General features: G+C 43.0%; 1 protein-coding gene across 3 annotated transcripts in view; it reads left to right on the forward strand.

Annotated features, from left to right (window-relative positions):
- CCDC102B (coiled-coil domain containing 102B) overlaps positions 1–21,574 on the forward strand; it is a 408,868-nt gene extending 387,294 nt beyond the window's left edge. For all 3 annotated transcript variants that reach the window (XM_085604165.1, XM_085604166.1, XM_085604167.1), the window contains one exon: positions 20,891–21,574. In XM_085604165.1, coding sequence (XP_085460291.1) covers positions 20,891–20,917 — 27 coding nt within the window. In that variant the 3' untranslated portion in view covers positions 20,918–21,574. The remainder of the gene's footprint in view (positions 1–20,890) is intronic.
- Positions 21,575–27,912: the final 6,338 nt, after the last annotated feature.

Here is a 27,912-nt window from a genome sequence, read left to right on the forward strand (position 1 = left end):
GCTCGCGACCGCTCGTGATGAGAAACTACCAGTCCGCGTTCAGAAAGTTGCCGCTCGAGTAGAAATCTACTCGAGCGGCAGAAAACGACTGCTTGCTCTGTGCAAGATGCAGTTTGCACTGATTGCACAGTGCGGACAAGCATCCGGCACTGTGCAATCAGTGCGAACAGCAGCTTGCACAGTGCACTACGCAGTTTGCAAAGCTACACGTAGCTCGCGTAGTGCGAAGTGCACTTCACGTAGCCACGCGCAGTGCTACTTCGCAAACTACGCCCAGGGTTAGTGAAAGTGCTGTGCTAGTGCTTTACACATTGCTTCTATGATAAGCCTGACTGCTCAGTGCCAAGATAACCACAAGGAACTGGGTCCAATCTTTTTTTTTAAATGCAGCCTTTTCTCCTCAAAGGTAAACGGGATGCGTTTCAAATAACAAAAATGAAAAGTTTTCTTTACATTTTTTAAGAGTAGGCAGTGGTCCATGGGCCCACTGTCTTCTCTTAAAAAATGCTGTAACAAACATTCACAAAGGAGAAGGGGACCCCTGGAGACCCCTTCCCATTTACGAATGGGTTACCACCTACTTGAAGTAGGTGGTAAAATACAAATGTTTTGCGACTGCATTTCGATCACAAAACATTCCTACATACTGATGAGATTTGGTATTAGGAAGGGATGCCCTAAACATGCCCCTTTCTAATAGCGAATTGCGAAATAGGTTTTGATACATGGAAAAAGCCTTTTTAGCATTCGCAAACGGGCCGATTCTGCTAATCGGCCCATTTGCGAACGCTAAATACCTTGATACATGTAGCCCTTGGTGTAGTATTTCCCTCTTGCGCTGTGTCTCTGTCAACAATATTTGGAAAATTTATTTGACTGGATTCGCAGGACTTGTTGCTTTCGAGTTCTGTTCTGAGACTCTTCAGGAATATTCCAAGTTACATATTGCTCAATGAATGACAACACTGAGTCGTCAGTGTCTTGACCGAATTTTGGTGAATATTTCACCCACAATAACATCTGTATATGTAGGGCTCTTGTAGCTTGCCATTCTTATGTCGAGAAGAAGTCCACAACCTCACCTAGTGGCAGATTATTTCTGTTGAAGATAAAATGAAGCATGGCTTTAAATCTGTGCTTAAAGTATCTACAAACATTTGCAGGATCAATGGAACACAGTTCACCTGCAGACTTGAAATCAGTCACTAGAATGTTTGTATTGGCTTGTCTGGGGAAGTCATGAAGATCATCCCAAGCATGCTCTGCACAATTCCAAGTAACAAACCACGTGGGAACACCTAAATTGCTTAACATACATTTCAGCTCACCATGATTAGGGAACCAGTATTCATTGGTACCACGTTGACAATCCATAACTTAAAAAAAATTTCTTTCTAATACCACATCTTTATAATGTATTTTTTCGACAAAGTCTCTAGCACTCTTGTCATTAAACTGTGTCCCTGTTCTCATAACATGACCCACACCATAAATCAACACAGGGAGATCACTTACAAACAAAAGGTGGAAAATGTATGGAAAATTTTGTATAACACAGGGATCTTTAGAAAATATTTTACTGTATCTATATTCTGATGCAGGAATCTGTAGAGGACGGTCATTATAACGAGTACATCGTCCTGTAGGAAACAACATCAGAAAACATTGTGCTTCTAAACTCTTTACCTACGCACTTACTGGTTCTCCTTTTGCTTGCTTCATTTGGTACAATTCTAAAGCATCAGTCACTATATCTCTGGAATGTAGAGAATGAATGCTGTAATGTTCATATATTTCTTCTGCTTCAGCTAAATCAATCTATGAAAACTGAGAGCAGAAGGAACTGATGTGGAATTTTCCGTTCTAAGATAGGTATCTTTGTAAAATACATTTTCTATTTTAAGGTATTGTAAAGCACTCTTAACCCTATCAATGCTGACAAGTTCTTGCAAATTGTTTTTCTCTTCGATTATAAATTTACTTACAGGAACCACTGGTGGTACTTCATCATCTACATCTACTCCTATAGTTTCAATATTCTCTTTCATATTCAATGGCAAGAACACAACTATACCACCAAACACTTCTTAGTAGTTCAGAAGGAGGTAATTCTTTATTTTTAGTTTCCATTCTAACAATGGTTTGGAAGGGAAGTACTATCTGTATGAGAATAGCCTCATACACATTAAAGTTTTGAAGTTGAGAGGAATTGGAAATTTTGTTATCAATCAATCAATCATTTGCATTTATAAAGCGCGCTACTCACCCATAAAGGGTCTCAAGGCGCTGGGGGGGGGGGGGGGGCTCAGTGCTCGAAGAGCCAGGTCTTGAGCTGCCTTCTGAAGGAGAGGTGTTCAGGTATGGCGCGAAGGTGGCTGGGCAGAGAGTTCCAGGTCTTCGCTGCCAGGAAAGAGAAGGATCTTCCTCCGGCGGTGGCTTTGCGGATGCGGGGTACGGCTGCCAGGGCCTGTCCGGCGGATCGTAGAGTGCGCAGAGGAGTGTAGAAGGAGACGCGGTTGTTGATGAGTTTGGGTCCGAGGTTGTGAAGGGCTTTGTGTGCGTGGGTGAGGAGTCGGAAGGTGATCCTCTTGTTGACGGGGAGCCAATGGAGTTTTTTCAGGTGTCCTGAGATGTGGTGGTGGCGAGGGATGTCCAGGATGAGTCTTGCGGCAGCGTTCTGGATCCGTTGGAGTTTCCTCAGCAGCTTGGTGGTGATGCCCGCGTACAAGGTGTTCCCGTAGTCCAAGCGACTGGTGACGAGGGCGTGGGTGACGGTCTTTCTGGTGTCAGTGGGGATCCAGCGGAAGATCTTGCGGAGCATGCGGAGGGTGTTGAAGCATGCTGAGTTCACCGAGTTCACCTGTCTGGTCATCGTGAGGGATGAGTCCAGGATGAAGCCGAGGTTGCGTGCGTGGTCGGTGGGTTGGGGAGTGCTGCCTAGGGCGGGGGGCCACCAGGAATCGTCCCATGCGGTGGGGGTGGGGCCGAGGATGAGGACCTCCGTCTTGTCGGCGTTCAGTTTCAGGCGGCTGTCTGTCATCCAGTTCGCCACTTCCTTCATTCCTTCATGAAGTCTGGTCCTAGCTGAGGTGGGGTTGTTTGTGAGTGATAAGATGAGCTGGGTGTCGTCGGCGTATGATATAAGGTCCAGTCCGTGTTTGCGTGCGATGTTCGCCAGGGGGGTCATGTAGATGTTGAAGAGAGTGGGGCTGAGGGAGGATCCTTGAGGTACGCCGCAGATGATCTCCGTGGCTGTGGATCTGAAGGGGGGCAGGCGGACTCTCTGAGTCCTTCCGGAGAGGAAGGAGATGATCCATTCGAGGGCCTTGCCTCTGATGCCGGCGTTGCTGAGGTGTCGTATCAGGGTGCGGTGGCAGACCGTGTCGAAGGCTGCGGAGAGGTCTAGGAGTATGAGGGCCACGGTCTCACCCTTGTCGGTCAGGGCTCTGATGTCGTCCGTGGCTGCGATGAGGGCGGTTTCGGTGCTGTGGTTGGTCCTGAAACCGAACTGTGTGGGGTCGAGGGAGTCGTTGGTTTCCAGGGCGTTGGAGAGTTGAGTGTTGACAATTTTCTCAATCACTTTGGCGGGGAACGGCAGGAGAGAGATGGGCCGGAAGTTTTTGAGTTCGGTGGGGTCTGCTGTGGGTTTCTTTAAGAGGGCGTTGAGCTCTGCGTGTTTCCAGCTCTCCGGGAAGGTGGCGGTGGTGAGGGAGGCGTTGATGACATCTCGGAGGTGCGGTGCGATGATGTCGTCGGCTTTGTTGTAGATGTGGTGCGGGCAGGGGTCCGATGGTAATCCGGAATGGATCGAGTTCATGACGCGGGTGGTCTCCTCGGTGGTGGTTGGGCTCCAGACGAGGATGGTGGTGATGTCGGTATCGGGTTCCGGGGGGGGGGTTCGTGTCGGTGGTCGGGAAGCTGTTGTATATGTCGGTGATCTTGTGGTGGAAGAAGGTCGCGAGGGAGTCGCAGAGGTCCTGTGATGGGGGGATGGAGTTGTTTTCTGCGTCCGGGTTGGAGAGCTCTTTGACGATGCCAAATAGTTCCTTGCTGTTGTGGGCGTTTTTGTCAAGTCTGTTCCGGTAGGCTGTTTTTCGTGCGGCGCGGAGGTGTTGGTGGTGTTGGCGGGTGGCGTCCTTGAGAGCTGACATGTTCTCTTCGGTCTGGTTGAGGCGCCACAACTTCTCGCGGGCGCGGCATTCTTTCTTGGAGTCCTTGAGGTCGGGGGTGAACCAGGAGTTTTTCTTGTGGTTGTTGGTGCTGGCTTGAGTTTTCAGGGGGGCCAGGAGGTCGGCGCAGTCGGAGATCCAGTTGGTGAGGTTGTTGGCGGCTTCGTTTGGGTCGGTGGTGCTGGTGGGTCGGTTCTGGGAGAGGGTTGATGCGAGCTGATCCGTGGTGATACGAGTCCAGTGTCTTCTTGGTGGTTGCTGGGTGTGGTGGTGCACAGTGGTCTTCTTGAAGATGAAGTGGACGCAGCTGTGGTCCGACCAGGTGAGTTCGGTGGTGTGGCTGAAGGTGATGTGTTTGCTGGAGGAGAAGATGGGGTCGAGCGTGTGTCCGGCGTAGTGGGTGGGTGTGTTGACTAGCTGATTCAGTCCCAGGTTGGTGAGGTTGTCCAGTAAGGCGGTGGTTTGTTGTCGGTGAGGTTCTCCAGGTGAAAGTTGAGGTCTCCTAAGAGGATGTAGTCAGTGGACGAGAGTGCGTGAGGGGTGACGAAGTCTGCGATGTATTCGCTGAACTTGGTGCAGGGTCCTGGTGGTCTGTACATGAGGGTGCCTCTGAGGGTGGTCTTGGGGTCGCTGTGGATCGTGAAGTGGAGATGTTCGGCGTCGGGGAGTGAGTTGTCGGTGTTGGTTGAGATGCGGATGGAGTTTTTGTGTGCGATGGCGATGCCTCCTCCGATGCGGTTGGTGCGGTCTTTCCGGATGATTTTGTAGCCGTCGGGGATGGCTATGGCGATGTCGGGTGCCGAGGAGGGATTCATCCAGGTCTCGGTGAGGAAGGCGATGTCCGGGTTCGTAGAGTTGATGAGGTTCCACAGTTCGATGGCGTGCCTGTGGATGGATCGGGTGTTGACCAGGATGCAGTGGAGATTGCTTCCGGGGGAGTTGTTCTTGACGGGGGCGGTGTTGGTCCGTGGGCAGGTGAAGTGACAGTTGTTGCAGGTGAAGGGTCCGTGGGTCCATTTAGGGTGGGCGCGGTAGCAGCCCGGAGTGCGGCCGGGGTTGAGGTTGACGAGGGTGGCGGAGTCGTAGGTCAGGCGGGGGGCGCGGGGGCCAGGGGTTCAGGCGCTGAGCGCGGGCCAGGCACGGACGGGCGCAGACGGGCTTGCCTTAGGCGCGCCTTCAGCGCGCCGGCGGCGCGCCCGCTGCGCGCGTCCGCTGCGCGGCCTCGCAGCGCCCGCCATTTAAGGGGTAGCCGGGGAGGCGGGGTCAGCTGGGAGGCGGGAGGAGGGCGGGTAGGGGAAAAAAGTGGCAAAAAAGCGGCGGCGGGAAAAGGCTCCGAAGGCGAGGAGGCCTAGAGAAATGAAAAAGGCGCAGAAAAACAGGAAAAACGTGGGGGAGACGGCGGGAGGGCAAGGGGGACGGCACTCAGGAGATGCAGGCACTCGGGGATACAGAAGGAAACCAGGGGAGCGCGATCACACAACACAGGCACTCGGGGATACAGAAGGAAACCAGGGGAGCGCGATCACACAGCACAGGCACTCGGGGATACAGAAGGAAAAAAAGGGGGAGCGCGAACGCAGACAAGCGGCAACACAGGCACTCGGGGCACAGGCAGCGATGCAGGCAAAAGGAGAAGGCAGAACAGGGGATCTGGTGGCGCTGTGAGGACAGGGGAGCGACCTACCCTGGGGTCAAGGGTCGCTACCACTGCCTCGCAGCGGCCGCCATTTAAGGGGTAGCCGGGGAGGCGGGGTCAGCTGGGAGGCGGGAGGAGGGCGGGTAGGGGAAAAAAGCGGCAAAAAAGCGGCGGCGGGAAAAGGCTCCGAAGGCGAGGAGGCCTAGAGAAATGAAAAAGGCGCAGAAAAACAGGAAAAACGAGGGGGAGACGGCGGGAGGGCAAGGGGGACGGCACTCAGGAGATGCAGGCACTCGGGGATACAGAAGGAAACCAGGAGAGCGCGATCACACAGCACAGGCACTCGGGGATACAGAAGGAAAAAAAGGGGAGCGCGAACGCAGACAAGCGGCAACACAGGCACTCGGGGCACAGGCAGCGATGCAGGCAAAAGGAGAAGGCAGAACAGGGGATCTGGTGGCGCTGTGAGGACAGGGGAGCGACCTACCCTGGGGTCAAGGGTCGCCTTATGAATTCCTCTAGTGGGCAATTTTATTATCATCCAGTTTGTCAATTTGTCAATCATCCAGTTTGTCAATACAGTACTTACAGACAAATTGGCTTACACAGAAGTCAAATATATCTTCAGCGATCCAATAAAGTGCAGGTTTAAACCATTGTATTAGATCGCTGTCTTCTATTTTTTTCACAAATATCAATTTTTTTGACTTGTGATTTGTAGTGAGTTTGCATGCAACAAACACACACCTTGTCTGGAAGTTTTGCAGTTGATCTTGCAAATGCATCAATTCATTTTTTGTATAATTGCCTAGCACTGAGTTAGTTTTAGAATTTTCAGTGATGTTTTTAACAACCATCTCAGTCTCTTCACTTGCCCAAAGTATTGCATTTGAATGTCATCTATTACAGAACTGACTTGAGAAAGAGTACCTGTTAATAGCATATCATTCAGTTTCTGAAGCCTCAGAGCTAGAGTTTTTACAAAATACAATCTTCTTACTATATTGCGCATTTTAGTGTGGTGCACGGATAGGATCCGTACGTGAAGGAAAGTACTGGCAAATCAGCAAGCCAATAAATGTCCTTGAAGGGTTTTAAGTTTCCTTACACAACAAGGATCAAGGCTGTTGATTAGTTTCATTTTTTGTTTCACATTTCCTTTGCACAGGACAGTCTAAAACTTTTATTAGAATGTGGACTCATAATAATGATAGCCATTTATAGAGCGCAACGTTTACCTCACAGGTATCCTGGAGCTATGTCAACTTTGCATGGTCAGCAACAAAACAGGACCTACACCTCCTTACTTAGGCATCATCTTTCCAGACCAGTACTAGATATAAAACTAACTACTATTCAGAGAGCAGTCAGGTTTTTAGACCTTTCTTTAGACCTTTTTTAAAGTAAGTGAGGTTTGTGCTAGCTTTGAGGGCAGTTGGGAGCTCATTCCACAGTTGAGCTGCCCTCACCTGAAAGATCCTGCTACAAGACCTCACTTTCCTGAATTTCAGGGCACATGCTTGGTAGGCAGAGGAGGACAATACTTTCTTTCACTGTAAAATCAGAAGAAAGAATTGGGGGGTTAGGAGCTTTATTCTCTCCACAACACGACTGTGGAACAACCTATCTGAACACCTGAACACCTGAGAGGTCCATCGAACTTTTCTAACTTCAGGAAACAGCTTAAAACATGGCTATTCTCAGGTAATACAGAGACTATGGAAAGTGCTGTGCCAGTTATAGTTGTTTGTATTATATAACTTCTACCTTTGTGATGTTATACAAGAGCAGTAGAGAGTTAGACGCAAATAAAAAGAAAAAAGATAAGAAAAAGGAAGCTAGAAAAGAAATGATAGAGATCAAAATCGGTGTCAGGCTATCTCTTGTATCCAATTTATAACCTAACATTGATCTCGAGAATGCCACATGTTATGATAAATCATATCTGTCTTACCAATATATATCTTTTGTAAGAAACGGCAACCAAACAACAACCAACAACAACAAACTTCTACCTGTACTGTCAAACATGCAATTCTTATTTGGTTTGTTACTTTGTAGTTTCTTGCTAAAACCAATAAAAACTATTTGAAAAAATAAATAATTGGTTATTCTCTTGTCCATTGTGAATAGATGTAAGCAGTAAATCTGAGTTTTACAATCATTCTCTTTTGAGTCAGTAATCATAGGCACCAAGACGCTGTTGGCATTTGAGCTCTTCATTAAACAAATCAAAATCAATATCAAACTGAAAGCCAGTGTGACTCTCCAAGGGGCACATTATCAAGACAGGCGATAAAATTATCGCCGCTTTAGCGGCAGAAAACTGCTGCTAAAACGGCAATAATGGGCTTGATAATATACTCTATGGAATTCCAATTGAAGCCCATGTTAGATGTGAAGGACATCTAACCTGAGCTTCAATTGGAATTCCATAGAGCATATTATCAAGCACATTATCGCCGTTTTAGCGGCAGTTTTCTGCCGCCAATGCGGCAATAATTTTATCGCCTGTCTTGATAATATGCCACAATGTGAGCCTGATGAAAATCCATATCTGGGTTTGTCTAGTGCAGGTTTTGCTGCTGTTGATTCCACTCTATATAATCTTTTAATTGGGTAGTCTGGTGCTTCCAGTAGGAGTGCATTACCATAACCAATTCTGATAGGGACGGTACACTGAACCGCTAACTTCCTTGCATGCATCATTTACATGCACATATGTTGCATACACTTTTATATTTCCCCTCAAAAACTGGATTTTGAGGATGTTTACCTAAATACTTCATTAGTTATTTCTTTTAAATTTCTAGGCTCTCATTTCTCTTTTTCAGTCGGTGTATCGTCAATGACTTCATATCCACAACCGTGTCATTTGCAAACACTGCATTTCTTGTAAGTAACACTCCTCATTGAAAATGCCTCAGCAGTGGAGGTGTTTCCTCTCTCCCTGGAAAATACTGAAGAAGATTACTTTGCTCACTTGAACCTTCTGGTGATTTCTTTTGTTCAGTGAATTATTCAGTGTACCTAAACATCTCATTTTCTTCAAAATAACAATAAATTGATTTTTAAAACAAAATCCTTGTCAAAAAGACAATCAACAGCATTTTTCAGTTTTTTTTCAAACCTCTTTTGTATTTTATTGCTTTCATGCATCTCATAAAATTAGATACTGCTTTTCTATAAAAGAACTTCTGAAGAAGTTCTTTAAAATGCTTGTTCTTAAATATGTTAGGTTGGCCTTTTGTGGCATTATCTTTTTTGAAGAATAATAGGATGTTTGTTAGATGTAGACTTATGTTGCATTCTACCTGTAGAAGAAAGTTTACATGATGTTAATTCTTTTTTTTTAAAAGACTTGATGCACTTACTTCATTTGTATCATTTGTATTTTCTTATACCCTCATTCTGTTTATCTGGCTGTGTTTGATGTCTCGAGAGTTCATTGTAATACTAGTGGTTTATCTTCTTTTTCTCTTGTTGTTTGTTGGCATCTTCAAAAGTCTGAAAGCCCTATAGACAGAATAAAATACACATACTATTTATTTCTGCTTTTTAAAGACTTATTGCTAATAGAACACTGTATGTAGAGGGATTAAGAGAAAACCTAGAATCTGTGTTACAGCATTTCAACATACTATACATTCTTCATGTTACAGATTACCACAGGAAAGATGAAGGATAATTCAGTTTGATTTAAGATGACAAGTTAGTAATACAGTTGTATACAGAATGAGTGGCACATTTCTATGAGAACGTTCCCTCTCCACTAATAGGTGGGTCATAGGTTATAGGTTGGGTGTAAAAGGGTTTAGTGAGTAATTCACCCACACTCTAAGGCATCTCCTCTAAAATAACATGGTGTATGAATGGGTTTACAGACAGCAAGATCTATACTCAAGTCTCTGAAGAGAGAAAAAGGCTAGAGCAGAACGTTTTCGTGAAAGTCTAGGTCCTCTCCTACCAGATTTAAACAGGGTAGAGTTTGCTTGGGGTACTATTTCATGAAGTAGTAACTTATTTTTATGCAGGTCCATATAGAGTGAATGGTTTACATTTATAACAGTACACCATCTCTCTTGACAGCGCTGTACAGGTTAAACAGTGTGTGTGAAGTGCTGTAGTGATAGAGGCATGTGTCTCAACAGATGTTTTCTCATTATGAAAAGTGTGTTTGCTTCAGTTCACAAATACCTCTCTGTCTACTGACACTTCTCAAGAGGATGAAGAATATTTTTAGTAGGATATATACAAACACTAGGCCTTCTATTATCACACCTTAACAATCCTCAGATTCGTATGGCTCAGTTTCAGGCGAGAGGACTCATTTTTTATAAATGTATACAGTCTAAAAGCTTCTTTTTTATGACAACATATACTGTCTATTCAGAGATCTCGACACTGTGAGGACTGGTTGGGATAGGCTTTACTGACAAAGTCATCCCTCCATTAAGATATTTTGTCTGATTGAATAGGTTGTTTAGTTCAGTATATTCACACCACCCTCTCTAATGATTCCTCTGACTAGAATAGACAATCTCTGTGGAAACATTAACAAAACAAGTAAGCCGTCAGCAACTATATTTCAGCATGCCATACATTCAGCATGGTGCAGTTAGATCAAACAGTGATGCTATCTCACACTACCCTGTAAGAACAGCCCCTCTAGTGATCCCTCAGCAGAGAGCTGCATAGAAGAACTTAAAAAACTAGACCTGGTATGCTACTTGGCTTTACTAACAGCAAGCTCTCTACTGATACTGCTGAACAGATTAAAGGGTTGTGTAGAAGGTCTAAGGTAAACTCTATGCACTGCGCTATCACATTTTAACAAAGTGAGCTTGCTAAATGTTGATGCAAAACTAAACCTTTCTAATACAATTGTGTACATAGTGAATGGCTCACTTCTATGACAACATTCATTCTCTACTAATAGCTCTGTGGAGGGTAAAGGTCTGTTGTAAAAGGCTTCAGTGAGTAATCCAGCCCTTTAAAAATGTGTCTCCTCTGAGATAACAAGGTGTATGAATAGGTTTACAGATAGCTAAGTCTCTAATCATACCTCTGAAGCAAGTAAAGGGTTATGTACCAGTTTTTGACAAACACTAGGCTCTCTCCTATGAGATTTGAACAGGATACAGTTTGGTTATGGTAGTATTACATGAAAAAGTAACTCCTTAATCCTCAACTCCATACAGAGTGAATGCCTCAGTTTTATGAGAGCACACAATCTACTTAACGCGGCCTACTTAACGCGGCCTACGGCGCGGACGCGCGCAGCCACAGACACTGCTTCTGGCCGGTGACTGTACGTTTTTGTCTCTACAGCACCCCCATTCCTTTTAATCCTTGCTATATGTGTATTGCGCTAACTTGTTTTAGGGGACTCATGCTTTTTAAATGTATTTTATACTGTATTTAAAAATCACATTGTTTTTTGTGCGTGTACATTGGTGAAATATCTGGGTTAGAAATCCATCACCTGCTGCTCTTGCTATTTTGCACACTTGCACACCTGCACCTACTCGTACCGGCTGGTCCCCGTTCCGCCACGGCCTGTGCCGATTGTTGCGGAGGGACGTGAGGCCATCTTCGCTGTTCAGGGTGGACGAGTAACTTTTGTTCATTAGGTTACCGTTCCAGTCTTCATCTCAGCTGCACGCCCCGCCCTTCTCTGCCTACTTAATGCGGCCTACGGCGCGGACGCGCGCAGCGGCGCGCCAAAGGCAAGCCCGTCTGCGCCCGTCCGCGCCAGACCGCCGCCTGACGCCCTGACCTTTTGGAGGAATCAGTGAGTAAGACCGCCATTATGTTGTGCTACTCGAGTTTGGAGCTCCATCTCCTAAATCCCAGCCGCTCCTCCATGCCCAGCACCCATCAACCTCCTTTGGTTACTAACAGTAGAGAGACGGCCTGCATCTGCCCTCCGGTGCCAGATATCCTTCCCTCTAAGCCCACTAAAACTGTCCCGAACTCCCTGTCGGCCATATATTTAAACGCTCGGTCCATTCCTAAGCACGCATTCGAGCTCTGGAGCCTTTTAGATGAAGAAAAACCTGGAATCTGCTTTATCACTGAGACTTGGCTCCACGGCCTGTCGTCAGCATGCGTAGCTTTAGCATTTCCCCAACAATACCATCTGACACGGCTTGACAGAGAGTCGGGAAGAGGCGGTGGTATCGCAATAGCAGCAACAGCCTCGGCCACAATTCGATCATTAGATTCACTTTCCTCCATACAATTGGAGATTCTAATCTTTGCCTTAGACATGCCTGGCTCTGAATCATGGAATGGGGCACTGATATGTAGACCTCCAGGCTCGAAGTCACACTTTGTCAATCAACTGTTAGAATTTATTGCACCCCATGTACTTGCGGCAGATAACTTCATCTTACTGGGCGATTTTAATTATCATGCCGAACAGTCACTCGACCCCGATACTGGTCACCTTATTGGGGCAATGTCAACACTGGGTTTGACTCAGAAGGTGATTGGACCTACTCACTCTGCGGGTCACACCTTAGACTTAATATTCACTAATTCCCCTGAATTAACTATCAATCCCCCCCGCCCGACAATCTGGACTGATCACTTCATTCTTAACTTCAGTATGCCCTCAATCATGATAACCAATGATAGTTTAAAGAAAAACACCTGGATACGGCCTTGGCGTAAACTTTCAGCGGAAACCTTTCTATCACACTTTGGGCCTCTCTCACAAGGAGTAAAGGTGGATGCGGTTGAGTCCGCTGTTAGTAACTTAGAATCATCTATCACAAAGACCCTTGATAAAGTTCTCCCTCTAACAAGGGTCCAAGTCAAAAATAATGCCTCTCCATGGTTCACCGCGGAACTAAAAGTTGACAAACAAAAATGTCGGGCCGCTGAACGTCAGTGGAGAAAATCAAAGACTGACGAGCACCGCAGAAATTATATAAATCTTCATTCAACCCATATGAAAAAGATTAAATCTGCAAAAAGGGCCTATCTTACTCAGCGTATTAACAAAGCAGCCCATTCTAGTAAAGAGCTGTATAAAATACTGAAGGAATTCACCGCTCCCCAGGTTGAGCGATCCTCTTTTGTACCTACCCAAGACTGGGTCGACTCCATTGCCTCGTTTTTTGATAACAAGATCAAAACTATCTATGCCTCATTTTTCTCTCGGGCAGCCGCTCATGTCTGCCATAACACTAACATGAGCCAAACCAGTCTCCTGCCACAACCAAACAACATCCCTCTATTAACTGAGTTTGACCCCATAACAAGCATCGAAGTCAGTGAGAGCCTAGGAAGGGTCAAGTCCGGTTCCCCTGCCGATCCCTTTCCTCCCCGTTCCTGTGCCAAAATGTTACCTTTATTTGTGGATATTTTAACCTTTGTCTTTAATTTGTCTTTTAATCAACCCACATTTCCCCGAAGTTGGAAACTGGCACAGGTGAAGCCCATTCTCAAAAAACCCTCAGCTGACCCTAGCGTGCCAGCCAATTATCGCCCTATCTCCCTGCTCCCCTACTTTGGGAAGGTCTTGGAGTTCTTAGTCAATAAACGTCTCACGACCCATCTCGAAACCCATAGGCTCCTCGATCCTTCCCAATCTGGCTTCCGTGCGGCTCATAGCACGGAGACCGCAGTAATTGAGGTTGTGGATAATATTAGATTGGCCCTGGATCGCCGAGAGTCGGCAATTCTGGTCCTCTTGGACCTGTCTGCAGCATTTGACACAATCTCCCACAGCATTCTCAAACATCGTCTGTGGGAGATTGGTGTCAGAGGGAGGGCCCTGGACTGGTTTGCGAGTTATCTGGCAGATCGTTTCACTTTGGTTTCCGTGGACGGGATTACCTCTTGTTCTTACCCAGTAACGGTCGGGGTCCCGCAGGGCTCGATCCTCAGCCCAATGCTGTTTAATGTTTATCTAGCCCCGTTAGCTGATATCATCAGGTCTTATGGTTTTGACACACTATCATATGCCGATGATACCCAGTTGTTAGTGACTTGTGATCCTTACCAGTCTGATGTTCAAACTCGTTTTAAGAGCTGTTTGACCAAGATCAATGACTGGATGCACTCAAACAGGCTTCAGCTCAACGGTGGGAAGACTGAGGTTATCCTATTCGGGAAGGCCGAACAGTTCTGGACCTGTGATTGGTGGCCTCCAGAGCTGGGTACCTGTCCTACGCCCAAGCACGCAGTCCGTAATCTGGGTATTACAATTGATAACTCTCTATCCCTGAAGACCCACATAAATCAAGTGCTGGGGACCTGTTTCGGCATCATGCGTCTGCTACGCAAGATTTTCAAATGGCTGCCCATAGAAGCCAGGAAACCTCTGGTCCAGGGTCTAATCATTAGTCGATTAGATTATGGCAATGCCTTATTTACTGCACTCAACCAGGAACAACTTTCCAAACTTCAGATTCTTCAGAACACGGCCGCGAGGCTCGTTCTGGACCTCCCCCCTCGCACTCCTTCTGCCCCCATTTTAAACACCCTACATTGGTTGTCAATCCGCCAAAGAGGGCGCTTTAAAATTCTCTGTCTTACGCACAAGTTAATGCAAGGCACAGGTCCTCTTTATCTGGCGAAAAAACTTCAAAGGTACGTCCCAGGACGCTCGCTACGGTCTAGCTCTAGACCTCTTCTTGTCCAACCCCGTGTCCGGACTGCCTGTAATGGAGGTCGCTCTTTTTCATACCAGGCTCCCATGCTATGGAATAGACTTCCATTGGATTTACTTTCCATAACTGACCATCTACTTTTTCGTAGAAAGCTCAAAACCTGGCTCTTTTCTCAAAAAGCTTAGGCACATGAACACCACGTCACTGCCCGGTTTCTCTGTCTTGGTTGCCAGCGCCCTGCGACCTCTGGTGATTTGTGCGCTATACAAAAATCTTTGACATTGACATTGACATATTGACACCCTGCTACAAGTTAAATGGCGGGTATGAAAGGCTTTGCTGATGAAACCATCTATCTCTACAGACATGTTGTCAGAGTGAAGAGGGTGTTTGGTTAAGTTCACAAACATCTATCTGTCTACTGACAGTTCTGAAGAGGATAAAGGCTCTATGTAGAAGAATATATGGAAACACTAGACCTTGCATTATCACAGTTTAACATGATACAGATTCTCTACGCTTCAATTTGATCAGAGAGGTGCTCCTTTTCTTATAACTATATACAGGCAAAATGCTTCCTTTTGTTTTAATAACAACATAGATTCTTTGTTGAGACATCTATGCACAGGGAAGAATAAGTGTGGAAGGCTTTACTGAGAAAGTCATCCCCCTGTAAACATGTTTTGTCTGAGCGAATACGCTCTTCACTTCAGTACAGTAAGACACCCTCCATGATCATTTCTGTGAGCACATTAAACAGTTTGTGTAGAAACACTGAGAGAAGGAGCAAGCCATGTGCTACTATATGTTAGCATGCTATATAGTCTGCAGGGTAGCGTTTGAACAAACAGTGATTTAATCTCATCCTACCCTTTAGCATAAGTCTCTCTAAGTGACAGTTCAAGAGAGAGCCAATTCTTTGTGTAGAAAACCTTAGAGAATTAATACCTCCTGTGTTACATAGCTTTATAAACAGAATGGTTTCTACTGATATCTGTGAACATAGTAAAGAGTGCATGTAGAAGGCCTCAGACAAACACTACTCCCACTGCTAAATTTGAGGTTTGTAATACAATTCTATGCAGAGTGAATGGCTCACTTCCATCAGAAGTTTCCCTCTCTACTAATAAGTATGTAGAGCTGATAGGTTGAGTATACAAGTCTTTAGTGAGAAATCCAGCCCTGTACAAAGGCATCTCCTCTGAGAGAACATGGTTTATGAATAGCTTTGCAGCTATCAAAGTCTCTATTAATACCTCTGAAGAGAGTAAAGGGTTTGCATACTAGGTTTTAGACAAACACTAGGCCATCTCCTATGAAATTTAAAGAGGGCGCACTTTGATTGGGGTAGTGTTTTATGAAAGAGTAGCTGCTTCTTATACAAGTCCATACTGAGTGAATGGTTCAGTCTTATAAGAGCCCACCACCTCTCTTCACAATCTTCCACAAGATAAACAGAAGCTGTGAAGGGCTTTAATAACAGCATGTCCTCTCTATTGAGACCTCTCAGCATGTTAAATGCTAGGACTAAAAAGCTTTTGCTAGAAACCTATCGATCTACAAAGACCTATATCTGTGAGTGAACCACATGTATGATTGTTTTAAGAAACAGAACCCTCAGTATTTACAGCACTGGGCTCAGCACAGTTTAACAATGTGCATATTAAATAAGGTGTCATTTGATAAAACCTTTTGTATATTTCATACAGTTCTATACAACCTCAACACTAACACATCACTACAGTGTACAACGCTATGTAGGTTGTATAAGAGAACCACCATGCCCCTTTTCCACATTTTAACAGGGTATGCAATCTCTACAGTACATTCTCATACATGAGATTCTTATTTTACTTATCTCTAGAGGGTTAATATGTCATTTTAATGACAACATATCCTCTTAGCAGATACTTCTGTGCTGACTGATACCTAGGTTCTATAACCTTCATCCAGTAAGTCTCATCCCTTCAAACACCTACTATGGTATTCAACGCAGTGTCTTACTGTGTTTAGGACACCCTCTGTCCAAAATTCTATATAGTAAGTGCAATAGTTGGAATATACATAAACTGTTCCTGAGAGACACCTAGATCTCATTTTTTTTATCTCCATAGCCACCTATGTACTCAACAACATACCAAAGACAGAATCAGCTAAGGTTCAATAGCAGGCACTGTTAATTTATATTTGGCATTTTAAACTCTCATAATGAACAAACATATTGAAACTGGTTTCTAAATATATCATATTATTTAAATATTTAATAACAGACTTCATCGTTTAATTAATTATATTTGTAATTACCTGCAAATAAAGCTGTATGTTAAAGGTAGCTGAATACACCAATCTCCTTTACTCAAAAATCAAATGACCTCTGCTGAACACAAGTCAAAGAGATAACACTTCCTTCACCTCCAAATCACAAAGGGCAGTCTCAGGTATCTGAGGTTGTGTAACAGATTTAAGTGTCTGAACCCTCTAGCCTTGCATTCTTCACACAACAAATGTATCTGTTCCAGAGTACATGTACTACAGGTACCATATCCCCGTTAAAGATCTTTCTAACCTTTTATTTTATCTTACTTATTAACATTCACAACCTCTGCTTTATTTGTTTTGTTTTATGGTTGTTTTATACAGCTAATAGCACTTGTACTGTAGAAATACACACTCTCTTCTTTCCCTGCACAATAAAGCTTGTGAGACTCTCACAAGATCAAGCAAAGCCCATGTGGCAGGGTCACTCAGTAAATTTCCATGCAACGAGAGCCTCACAGTTTGTATGTGGACGCCCCCACATCAAGCTTCACCCACACAAGCTTCTTAAGGTTGTAATGTTAGAAATGAAATGGCCGCCATTAGTGTTTACTGTGAAAACTTGACTAAGGGATAAGTACTATGAAAATAAGCGTATATTGTTTTTAACTAACTTTTACACTTTTGTGGGGCACTTGCGGGGCTCTCGCTGAATAGTAAATAGTAAAAAAAGGAGTAGCTGAGTTCTCAATATAGTCTATTAGGAGGAATGCATTTTGTGGTCCTTGTTTTTTGAGAGGAAGTGTGTAAGAGATAATTACTGTGATGAGAAAATAGTTCATTCTTATTTTCAAGAAAGAAAGAGACTCTCACAGGATTGTGAAAAGTATAAAGGAGTAGGCAATCTTTGAATACAGTGTAGAATGTACTCTTGCTACTGTATGAAGTAGTATTACTGGAGGTGGTGTTTAACAGCTGTGTAACTGTTGTGAGTGGAATACAATATCTTCCTACACCCTACTATCCACACCTATTATCAGAGAGATGTGTGTTAGCAGAGTGGACAGTCCCTCTTTGCTCACTATGGCAATCATCCATCACCTGTGAGAGAGATGTCAGCAGAGAGGCCACTCTCTCTGAACAAACTCTACTATGCACACCTGTCATCTGAGAGAGAGGTCCGAAAGGACAGTCCTGTCACTCTCCACACCCTACTACATGTGTAGAAGGATGTGCAGAATGACAGGCTCATCATTCAAGAAAGGAGTCTCAGCAGAGAGGGCTGTCTCTCTCCTCGTACCCTACCATGCACATTTGTCGTCTGAGAGCGAGGTCTTAAATGAGAGGCCCGTCCCTCACCACACCCTACTATGCACATCCATCATCTGAGAGAGAGGTGTGACAGGAGAGGCCTGTTATTCTCTACACACTACTACGCACCCATCATCAGAAACAGAGCTCTGAAAGGAAAAACCAGTCCATCATCATAACCTACTACGCACACCTTCCATCTGAGAGAGAGGTCTCAATAGAGCAGCCAGTCTCTCTCCATACCCCCTTCTGTGCGCACCCGTCATTTGAGAGAGAGGCCTGGAAGGAGAAGGCTACCCCTCTCCACTTACTACTATGCACACCAGTCATCTAAGAGAGGGGTCTCAAAGGAGAGTTTACTCCACGCATATGCCCTATTACACACACCCGTCATCTTAGAGAGAGGTCTGAAAGTAAAGACCAGTCCCTCCCCACTGACTACTATGCGTACCCATTATCTGAAAGAGACCTCTTAAACTTCTTTAAGGAGAGGCCAGCCCCATAATACACCTTACTATGTACACCTGTATTAGACCTGGCATCCTTAGGGTGGTCTTCCCCACACTTTTTGCCTTTTACCTTCCATTTTTGCTGATTCTTTTTGCCAACTAGTGCTAAAGTGCATGTGCTTCTCCCCTAAACATTATGACAATGGTGTATATCTTATGTGCATATTTGATGTACTGGTAAGTCCTTGTAAATTGGTATACAATATATGCAGTACCTGAATTTCAAATGCTCCTAGTGGAACTGCAGCACTAATTGTGCCACCCACATAAGTAGCCTTTCAATCCTGTCTCAGGCCTGCCACTGCAGTACCTGTGTGTGCAGTATACTGCCACTTTGACGTGGCATTTAAAACTGCGTGGCAAGCATTTAATTCCCCTTTTATTACATATAAGGCTCCCCTAAGGTAGGCCCAAGTAACTTTAAGGGGCAGGATGCCATGTAAGCAAAAGGTAGGACATGCACTTATAGGTTTGGCATATCCTGGTGGTGACAAACAGCCAATTTAATTTTTCACTGCTGTGAAGCCTACCCCTCTCATAGGCCATCATTGGAAATTCCTTAATAACATTTTAGCTGTAATTCCTGATCAGGGAGGAGTAGCTTTTTCATGTTTCATATCTTTATGTAAGTTGGATTTAACATTAATGTTTTAGAAATGTCACTTGTAGAAAGCAGACATTTCTCTGAACTTACTGCTCTTTATGTCCGTCAGCCTGTCTCCGATACACGTCTGGGTTAGGTGACTACTACACTTTATGCATTCCCTCTACACAGTCAAAATATAGAAAGGTGAGGCTCATCTGCAAAGCATGGATTTACCCCCAACAGATAGCCTGGCAGCCAGGACTGGGTTGAAAGGAATCATTGTGCACTTGCTATGAAGTCACCCCTACATCAAAGGCACTTTTGGGTATAAGTTCTGGGTCTCTGACCCCCTAAAATGAGACACTTCTGGATCTTGAATTGAACCTCTGTCGAAAGAACTGCTGTGCTGCTTAAAGGACTCAACTGGATTGCTTTTCTGGAAGAACTGCTTTTATGCTTGTTGTCCTGCTGCCTGCTGCTCCCTGCCTCTGCTGCTGAAGGAGAGCCGGAATCTGCCTTGCTTCCAAGTGATCTCCAAGGGCTTGTTGGCTTGCCTCCTGTTTTCTGAGGTCTCAGGGATACAAAAGACTTCCTGCAATTCTGCTGGCGCTGCTGGACTCTTCTTTGAGTTCTACCCTTACCTGAGGAGCCTTTTCCAAGTTCTGGGCCTCAGAAGTGGGTTCTACAGCTGCTTTCTACAAAACCGACGCATCGTCTCCACTGCTCCAGTCATAGCTGATGCACCACCCTTTGACGCCGAAGCAAAGGCTATTCGACATCAGCTGTTCTACAGCCTGTGCGGCCCAACGATGACTCTCTACGCGGCTAAATGATGACACTCTGCCTTCACTTCAATGACTCTCGATGACGACGCAGGGGAGTGAGGCTTGCCTCATGAGGCTCATGCAATCCGCAATCCTCTCACGAGACCTGCATGGAAAATTACTGTCCCTGCCACGAGGTGTTTTGCGATCCAATTAGAGCTTTGTGGTAAAATATGGGGAGTAGTAGAAAAAAAGGGACAAGATTCAACCGATAGTTAACATTCTTATTTCATGGTTGAAGAACTGCTGTGATGTGATTGAATGCAGAGCCAGAGATAGCTCAGATTGTCTTTGGTGCTTTGGAGGAGAAGGAAGTCTCTTTGAGTTGTTCTCAGCAGATGTGACTTAATTTGGAACTGAAAGAGACCGGTGTCTTAAGCTGTATTTAATTAAGAGTTCTAAGTTCATTTATTTAATACCATACTTTATGAAGTAAGTTTGTTGAGAAGTGTCAGTAAGTGCACTGAGATTGGTAAACATACTTTACACCATTTGTACAGAGTGAAATGCTGTTTGGGGAGATGTATATGTTTTAATATAGCTTTTGAGAGGTATACATTATAATGTAGAGAGATATGTGCAAGGTTTGCATATTGGGTTGAAAAATTAGGTGTTCCAACTGTATGTTCTTGTAAGTAAAGGAGGCAGTTTTTCTCAAATTATAAAACAAAGAATGTGAAATGTTTTATTGCAAGCCCTAGGGTTTATATGAACCTCACTGTACATATAGTTTAGCCTTTTGAGATGTTTGAGTGGTGATATTGTTATAAATATTTTGTGAAAAAAATGTACATGGTGAGGGTGTGGAATTTGTCTCCCGAAAGGAACAAGTTAGTGGTACACTAGATATAAATATGTGATTGTGGGTGAAAGATGTAGCAAACTGTATGGATAGTAAAGTATAGTGAAGAATGACTTATGATTTATTGACTAGTGTGTAACTTTTAAATCTTTGGTTATTTTCTCTTTTTGTAGGAGGAAAATGGAAAGCAGAAGTTGTGAACAAGAAAACTACCATGTGAAAACAATATATGGAAGAGAAAAAGAAGTCATGTCCACTTTTGAAAATACAGGAAATCATTTCTGTGGAAAGTGAGGAAACAACTTGATTAGAGAAGTGATATTGTTTGTTTTTCATAGGGGGTCCTTTGTGACCTTGTACAAATTTGTGCTGTGTAGGTATACTTATTTCAGAGGAAATAATTAACTGTTTACATAAGCAGGGAAAAGAGCTTTGGTAAGACAAGCAGGATTATTGTCTTGTTCAGCAGTGAGTAACCGAGCAGGCACCGCGTATCCAGTTGGAAAAGATGTGGAAGCACACAAAGAGCGCTGCAGGTCAGCAACACAACCTAACTCTGCCTAAGCTAGACTTTGTTAACTTCTTTTAAAAACTGTATGCATGAGAAACTTTGCAGAGACTTTTTTGCTAGCTGGCCTCAATTAAAATAACCGCTGTACTCAATACTTTTTGCCAGGCTGAGGTGGTGCAGGTACAGCAGGCTGCTCTTCATAATGTGATGCGGTCATTATAAATTAGAAAAGTTGGTTGTTTTATTTGTTTTATAATTATTGATATAGTTTGTTAATGGATTTTTGTTGTAGTAGTTTTGTAATGTTGTTAAATTGTTATTTTGTAATAAAAAGATTAACATTTCTACTTATTTGTTTGCTTAGTAGTTATTACAGATTGAAATAATTTTACAGTATTGTAATTTTGACTAAAACTGTCAATTCCATTTTAAGAGAGTGCAGAAGTGCTGCTGCATGTATATATATATCTATATGGCACTATGCACATATGTTATGCTACAGAGAATGGTTAATGGAGAGGGCAATTATTTGAATAACCAAGTATGGTGACTTCTCATGCAACAGTGAGGTTTCCCTAGAGAGATCAGTCCTTGTGCTCACTGTTGTATACAGACCCCTCATACAATAGATGGGTTTTGTTACAAAGGCCAGTACATCCTCATTTTCTACTACAAACAGCTATCAGCTGGTGGAGTTGTGATAGTAAAGAGGGCTGTTCTTTTGCACATGTTATTATATATGCTTGTGACTCTGGAGAGAAATTTCAGCAAAGAACTCTGTCCCTATGCATCCCTACCATGCTTCATTGTCCCCATGGGGAGATATCTGAGGGAGAGGTGAGTGTGTCCCCATACTCAACTATGAATCTCAAAGAAAGGGTTAGTTCCTTTTTAGCCAAAGTGGGTGGTCCCTAAAGGTAGACAATGGTGGCTGATAGTCCTGTCATAGAAAGATCTAAAAATCAGATCTTGATGCCCTCACACACCCTTTAGGGTGTCATGTTTCATCATAGGGCGCTCGTTGTCAGGCCCGGAGCTGCAATGCCTGACGGGCCTGAGGGCTCTTTTTCTGAGATCTTTTTGATCTGGGGATGCCGTAAAGATGAATGTAAGTGTGGGGGGGCTACCTAACAGTGTAACTAGTGAAGGGTGAGAGTCGTAATTAGAATAGGTTCTGGTATCCAAAAATCTATGTTTTGAAGGAAGTAGGTACCAGATCTAGCTAAAAGCATACTCAACTATTCACACCAATCAGCCAAGACAAAGTTCTGAGCAGAGAGGACACTCCATTCCTATACCCTACTACCCACAACCTACTTTGCACATATATTATTTTGGGGAGCTGTCACAGCTGACAGTGTGGTGTGTTTAAACATCACAGTCTCTATGGTTGTTATGCAAGATCGACTTCTCATCATAGAGGTAATTTCATTCCCACACCTTCCTTGTACATCTGTCATCCTGGGGAGAGCTGTTAGTCCATGGAGAGGTGTCAGTGAGAACCCAGTGTCTCCTTTCACCCTACTGCGCACTGTTGTTATACTGTGAACAAGTCTCATTTGAGAGTCTACTTTCTCCCCACTCAGTACTAATGGGGACTTTAAGGCATAAGTACTGTAATAAAAGAAAGTGATAACTGTTCCTCTAAAAAAAGGTTTACAAGCTTGTGAGACTCTTAAGGGATTATAAAAAAATGCAGTGGTTGAACTTTTTCTAATAAAAGCAAATGGATTTAAAGCAAATAAATGAGTATCAATGTGTGCTTTGTATCAATGTTCATCTCGTGGAGATAAAACAAGTGTTTTTTTTCATAAATCTAAGTGATTTGCTTTTCCCAACAGTTATAAAATTGATTCCATTTCATTCAACTAAACACACTGTTATTTTTCTGGTGTATATAAATTCTACATACGACATCAGGATATTTTCAGTGTAAATGCAAAGTCCATTATAAAAAGTACGATCTCGTGAGAGGCTTGCAAGAGCAAACCAGGACGCACACTCCCATTGGCATGCAAGGGAGGGACTGTCACTCTGGCTCTTGAGAGATTCTCATTAGAGCTTTCAGAAGGGAAAACAATGGAAACATAGTACAAATAACATAGTTCATGTAACTATAGGGTAGCTCTGAAAAGAGCAGTCTTTGTTAACAGTTTTCAACATCTATAAAATCTTTTTTGTGTTTTCAAACATTTTTTTTTACTTAAGTGTTTTTTTAAAGGCGTATAAGAAAAACATGCAACTTGGAGTGTTAAACAAACACCACAGCATCACCTAAAAAAGAAAAACAATAGTAGTACGGTCTAACTTTGACTTTTGACCTAAACTTAGACCAAAAGTCTAACTTTACTACTAGTAAAGTTAGACTTTAGGTCTAAACTTAGACTTCAGATCCAAACTTAGACTTTTTGTCTAAGTTTACCTTGGAAAAATCTGTCCCATCATGTTTTTATAAATAATTTGCAAAGTGTGCACTCTTCTCTGTTAAGTTACAATACAAAAGCAATTCCCTTTTGGAATAATGTCCACACAGAGGGTATATTATTCAGGTATTCTACCATGCATACACTTTAAAAAAAAAACACATAAAAAAACCTAGAAATTCACTGAAAAAAACAAAGGTTAAAGTAACTTTCAAGTTTGGTGCAATAAAAAGCTCTGTTTTTGTTTTTAAAAGACCCTTAGAAATTTGCTGATAAAACAGAGGTTAAAGTCACTTATTGTTAGGTGAATTTATCAATGAAAACATTAACGTTTTGAACTAAAAAAAAACATTCTCTAGTTATAGTTAGCAGCACTAACTATAACTTGAACCCCCACCATGCAGTACTTATGACCTCCCATATGACATCACCCATGACATGTTCTATGACATCATTTATCACATCACTCATGACATCTCAAATTACATCATTGATTATATCACTAATGGCAACATCCAAACTTCATTTTCTCACACATTGGTCCATAAATTACTATGGAATTACATGCCTAACAGTAAGTACAAAGTAGCTCAGGAGAATATCAGGCATCATTAGTGCCATCACAGCTAAAGCTCCCTTAGGTGTAGAAATCAAGCATTATGTGCAACTTTGACACTATACCATACACTTGACAGCTAGCATAGTTCACATTAAGAATCAACCACAGATAAATGGGAAACAATTATTGCACACGGTGTTCAATCTAAATAAAACTGTTCAGAGAAAGTCAAGTTCCTCAATATACTCAATGTCTGTTCCAAAATTAATGCCCTACTATGGACAGGCTTTATCGGTATCAAACCCCTCACAGTAACTGAACCAACATTGAGAAATAAAGTTGATATATGTAGAAATTTGGGTATTGTAAACAGTGTTTACACTTTGGAGAGAGTGTATTCTGTACCACAATGAAACACTCATGAGAAATACACCACAGAGTATTGAAAAGTATCTACTAAGAACATTGTACACTCTTTGCAAAACTTGTCCAAAGAGACACTATTCCCTTAAGACACTATTCCCTTAAGATAACCAAGGTCTGAAGGTGCTAAAGGCAATATTACCTATAGCCTTCATACTGTACAGAACACCTTACAGATACCCCATCTTTTGAAGCTAAACAAGCACTTACCTGGGTTAAGACCTTCTATATTAAGTAGAAATTGTCACACTGAGACGATTTATTCTAATAACTCAAGGCTGCTTACAATACTTATTATATAGTAAGTAGAATATTTGCCCTGCTGGAAACTTTTTCTGCATAACCAAAAATGTGTGTGAAACATTCTGGACATAAGTTGGCAGCTGTCACCTGCTCACAAAGTTATTCTTCAATACAAAGAAATACAAAGCTTTATAACGTAATTGTGATTCTAATAGGATTTTATTAAAGACAAGGAGGCTAGCATTATGCATATAACTTTTCTTTCCCACTTCTGAGTAGCACCATTAAAAGCTCATAGAACATTAAAATGTCACAATCAAAAAAGAATCTTCAAGTCCATAAATAGCATGTGACCACCATCTTCTTCCTCTTTTCGTTTGCTTCTTCCAGTTTTCCTTCTCATCAACTATTTGAGTTAAACAATATAAATTCTATACAACAAAACATATAAACAAATTTAGCAAGCATAATAAACTTCAACATGCTTAAAACAAACAAACAAATCTTAATCATAAAAAGAATTGAACCACACCAAAGGGAAGGGTGGGAGGGATAATGCTAGCCTCCTTGTCTTTAATTAATTCCTGATTCTGTAATCAGTAAACCTATTAGAATCGCAATTTTATGTCAAGTTAGGAGACTAGAATTATGCGTGTTCAAAGCTTATCTAAAACACATTTTGAAACATGTTCAACTCATTTAAAATAGAATTTCCTGAATGTAGAAACAGAGGACCAGTCTGCTCCTTTCATAATATCCTCTAATCTTCCACCTAACATACTCACCTTACTCGCCATAGCTCCACGCGCAGAATGGACAGTGAATTTGGACACATCAGCACCTGCTTCCTTCATGGAACATTTAACCCATTTAGCAATTGTCACACTAAAGATAGCCTTGTAAGGTTTCCCATAAGAGATCAAAACCTGTTCTACACCAGCTCCCCTTTTCTCAAACATCCTGCTTTCATACTCCTTTAAACAACGTACCACACATAAACCAGGACACTCATCAAAATCTGTATAATAAACGGAACTACACATAGTCTTAGTCCTTTTGCATAACTTAAAAAGAACACCATTAGGCTGATAAAACCTATGTGAAATCTCCAAAGCCTTGACATCCCAAACTCTCCTAAAAGAAATAAGGCACAATAATGTAGCCAACTTCCAGGATAATTCCCTAGAGTCTAAAAACATATTACTAGGCCAACCTACAAACAACTTCAGCACCAAGTCAACATCCCATAAAGACTTATACTTAGATTCCGGAGGTCTCTTATTCCGAATCTCTTTTACAATCCTTCAAACTAATGGACTCCTTCCAATGGGCACACCATGACTTAAAGAATGACTTGCAGAAATCGCCGATCTATAACAGTTCACAGTCCTATAAGACATACCCTTCTCAAAGAAACCAGCCAGAAAATTAACCACCTGAACATCAATTGCTTCCAAGGGATCCAAACCCCTTTCCATGCACCAACAAAACCAAACGTTCCATGCCCCTCTATACCTCTTACTTCTCCCTGGTTCCCAGTACGCAAACAATAATTCAGCAGCCGTTCCAGAAAGATTTGTGAATGCTCTTGAACCCCTGATATCTTCCAAACTAGAAGGTTGCAAGAACCCGACTCCACCAAGGGATGTTACTCTCCTTCCACAGTCCTCAAAGACCTCTGAAAGTCCAAATCAAAAGAGGCTCTGTCACTGCTAACTCCATCACAGAAGGGAACCAAGCTTGACTCTTCCAAAAAGTAGTTACCAAAACTATTTTGCATCTCTGCTTCTTCACCTGAACCAGAACTATCTGAATCATAGAGAACGGGGGAAAGGCATAGCCCCTCACCCCTCTCCAATCCTGCAGGAACACATGCACTGCCATGGCCCCTGGACTCGGTCTCCAACTCACATACCTTTCCAACTGAAAGGTTAACCTTGATGCAAAGACATCCACTTCTAGATGACCCATTCTTTCCAACACTTCCACAAAAACCTCCTCTCTTAACTTCCAATCGCTGCAATCTATCATATTCCTTGAGTTCCAATCTGCCAGCACATTCTTGACACCCGGTAAATATTCTGCCCTCAGACCAATTTTGTGCTCCAGACAAAATTCCCAAATTTCTTTAGCTAATTCCTCCAGACCCTTTGACCGAGTTCCACCCAGTCTGTTTATGAAAGACACAGCAGACACATTGTCCATCCTGAGCAATACTGACCTGCCCAACAAACCTCTTTTGAAACTTAAGGCAAACAAACCTGCTCCCATTTCCAAACAGTTTATATGACTAATTTTCTTCCACGGGGACCACACACTCTCAGACCAAATGCGTCCCAACCGAGATTGCTCGCATCCGTCTCTAAAACATACTCTGGGCAAATACCAAAAATTGCCAGACCATTCCACGCATCCATGTTCTCTCTCTGCCAAATCAATTCCTCCTGTGCTTCCAAAGAAACATCCAGCATGTCTCCATACAACAATCCCTTTGACAAACCTGACTTCTTCAAACTTTGTAATGCTCTGTAATGCAGTGGGCCCGGAAAAATCGCTTGAATTGACGAAGACAGTAGACCAATCACTCTTGCCAAATCTCTCAAAGATACTATTTCTCTGTTTATTACCTTCTGTATTTCTTGCTTTACCTTCTTCATATTCTTCTCCGTTAGACACAATTGACATGCAACTATGTCCACCACAAACCCCAGAAACTCCACCTTCCTTATAGGTTCCCAAACTGATTTCTCTAAATTTATTAGAAAACCTAAACTCTCCAAAGTGCTCATTACAAAATACAAATGTTCCTTTACAATCACCAGATCTTGATTTATAATCAAAATATTGTCCAGATAATATATCAACCTTATACCTCTCTCCCTGAAGAAAACTACCACTGACCTCATTACCTTGGTGAAACACCAAGGGGCAGAGGAAAGACCAAATGGAAGACACTAAAACTAAAACAACCGACCCTTTCACCTGAACTGTAAGTATTTCTGACTTCCTTTTGCTATTGGAATAGTGGAATACGCA

Source organism: Triturus cristatus, chromosome 5_1, assembly GCF_964204655.1.
Source record: "Triturus cristatus chromosome 5_1, aTriCri1.1, whole genome shotgun sequence".
NCBI lineage: Eukaryota > Metazoa > Chordata > Amphibia > Caudata > Salamandridae > Triturus > Triturus cristatus.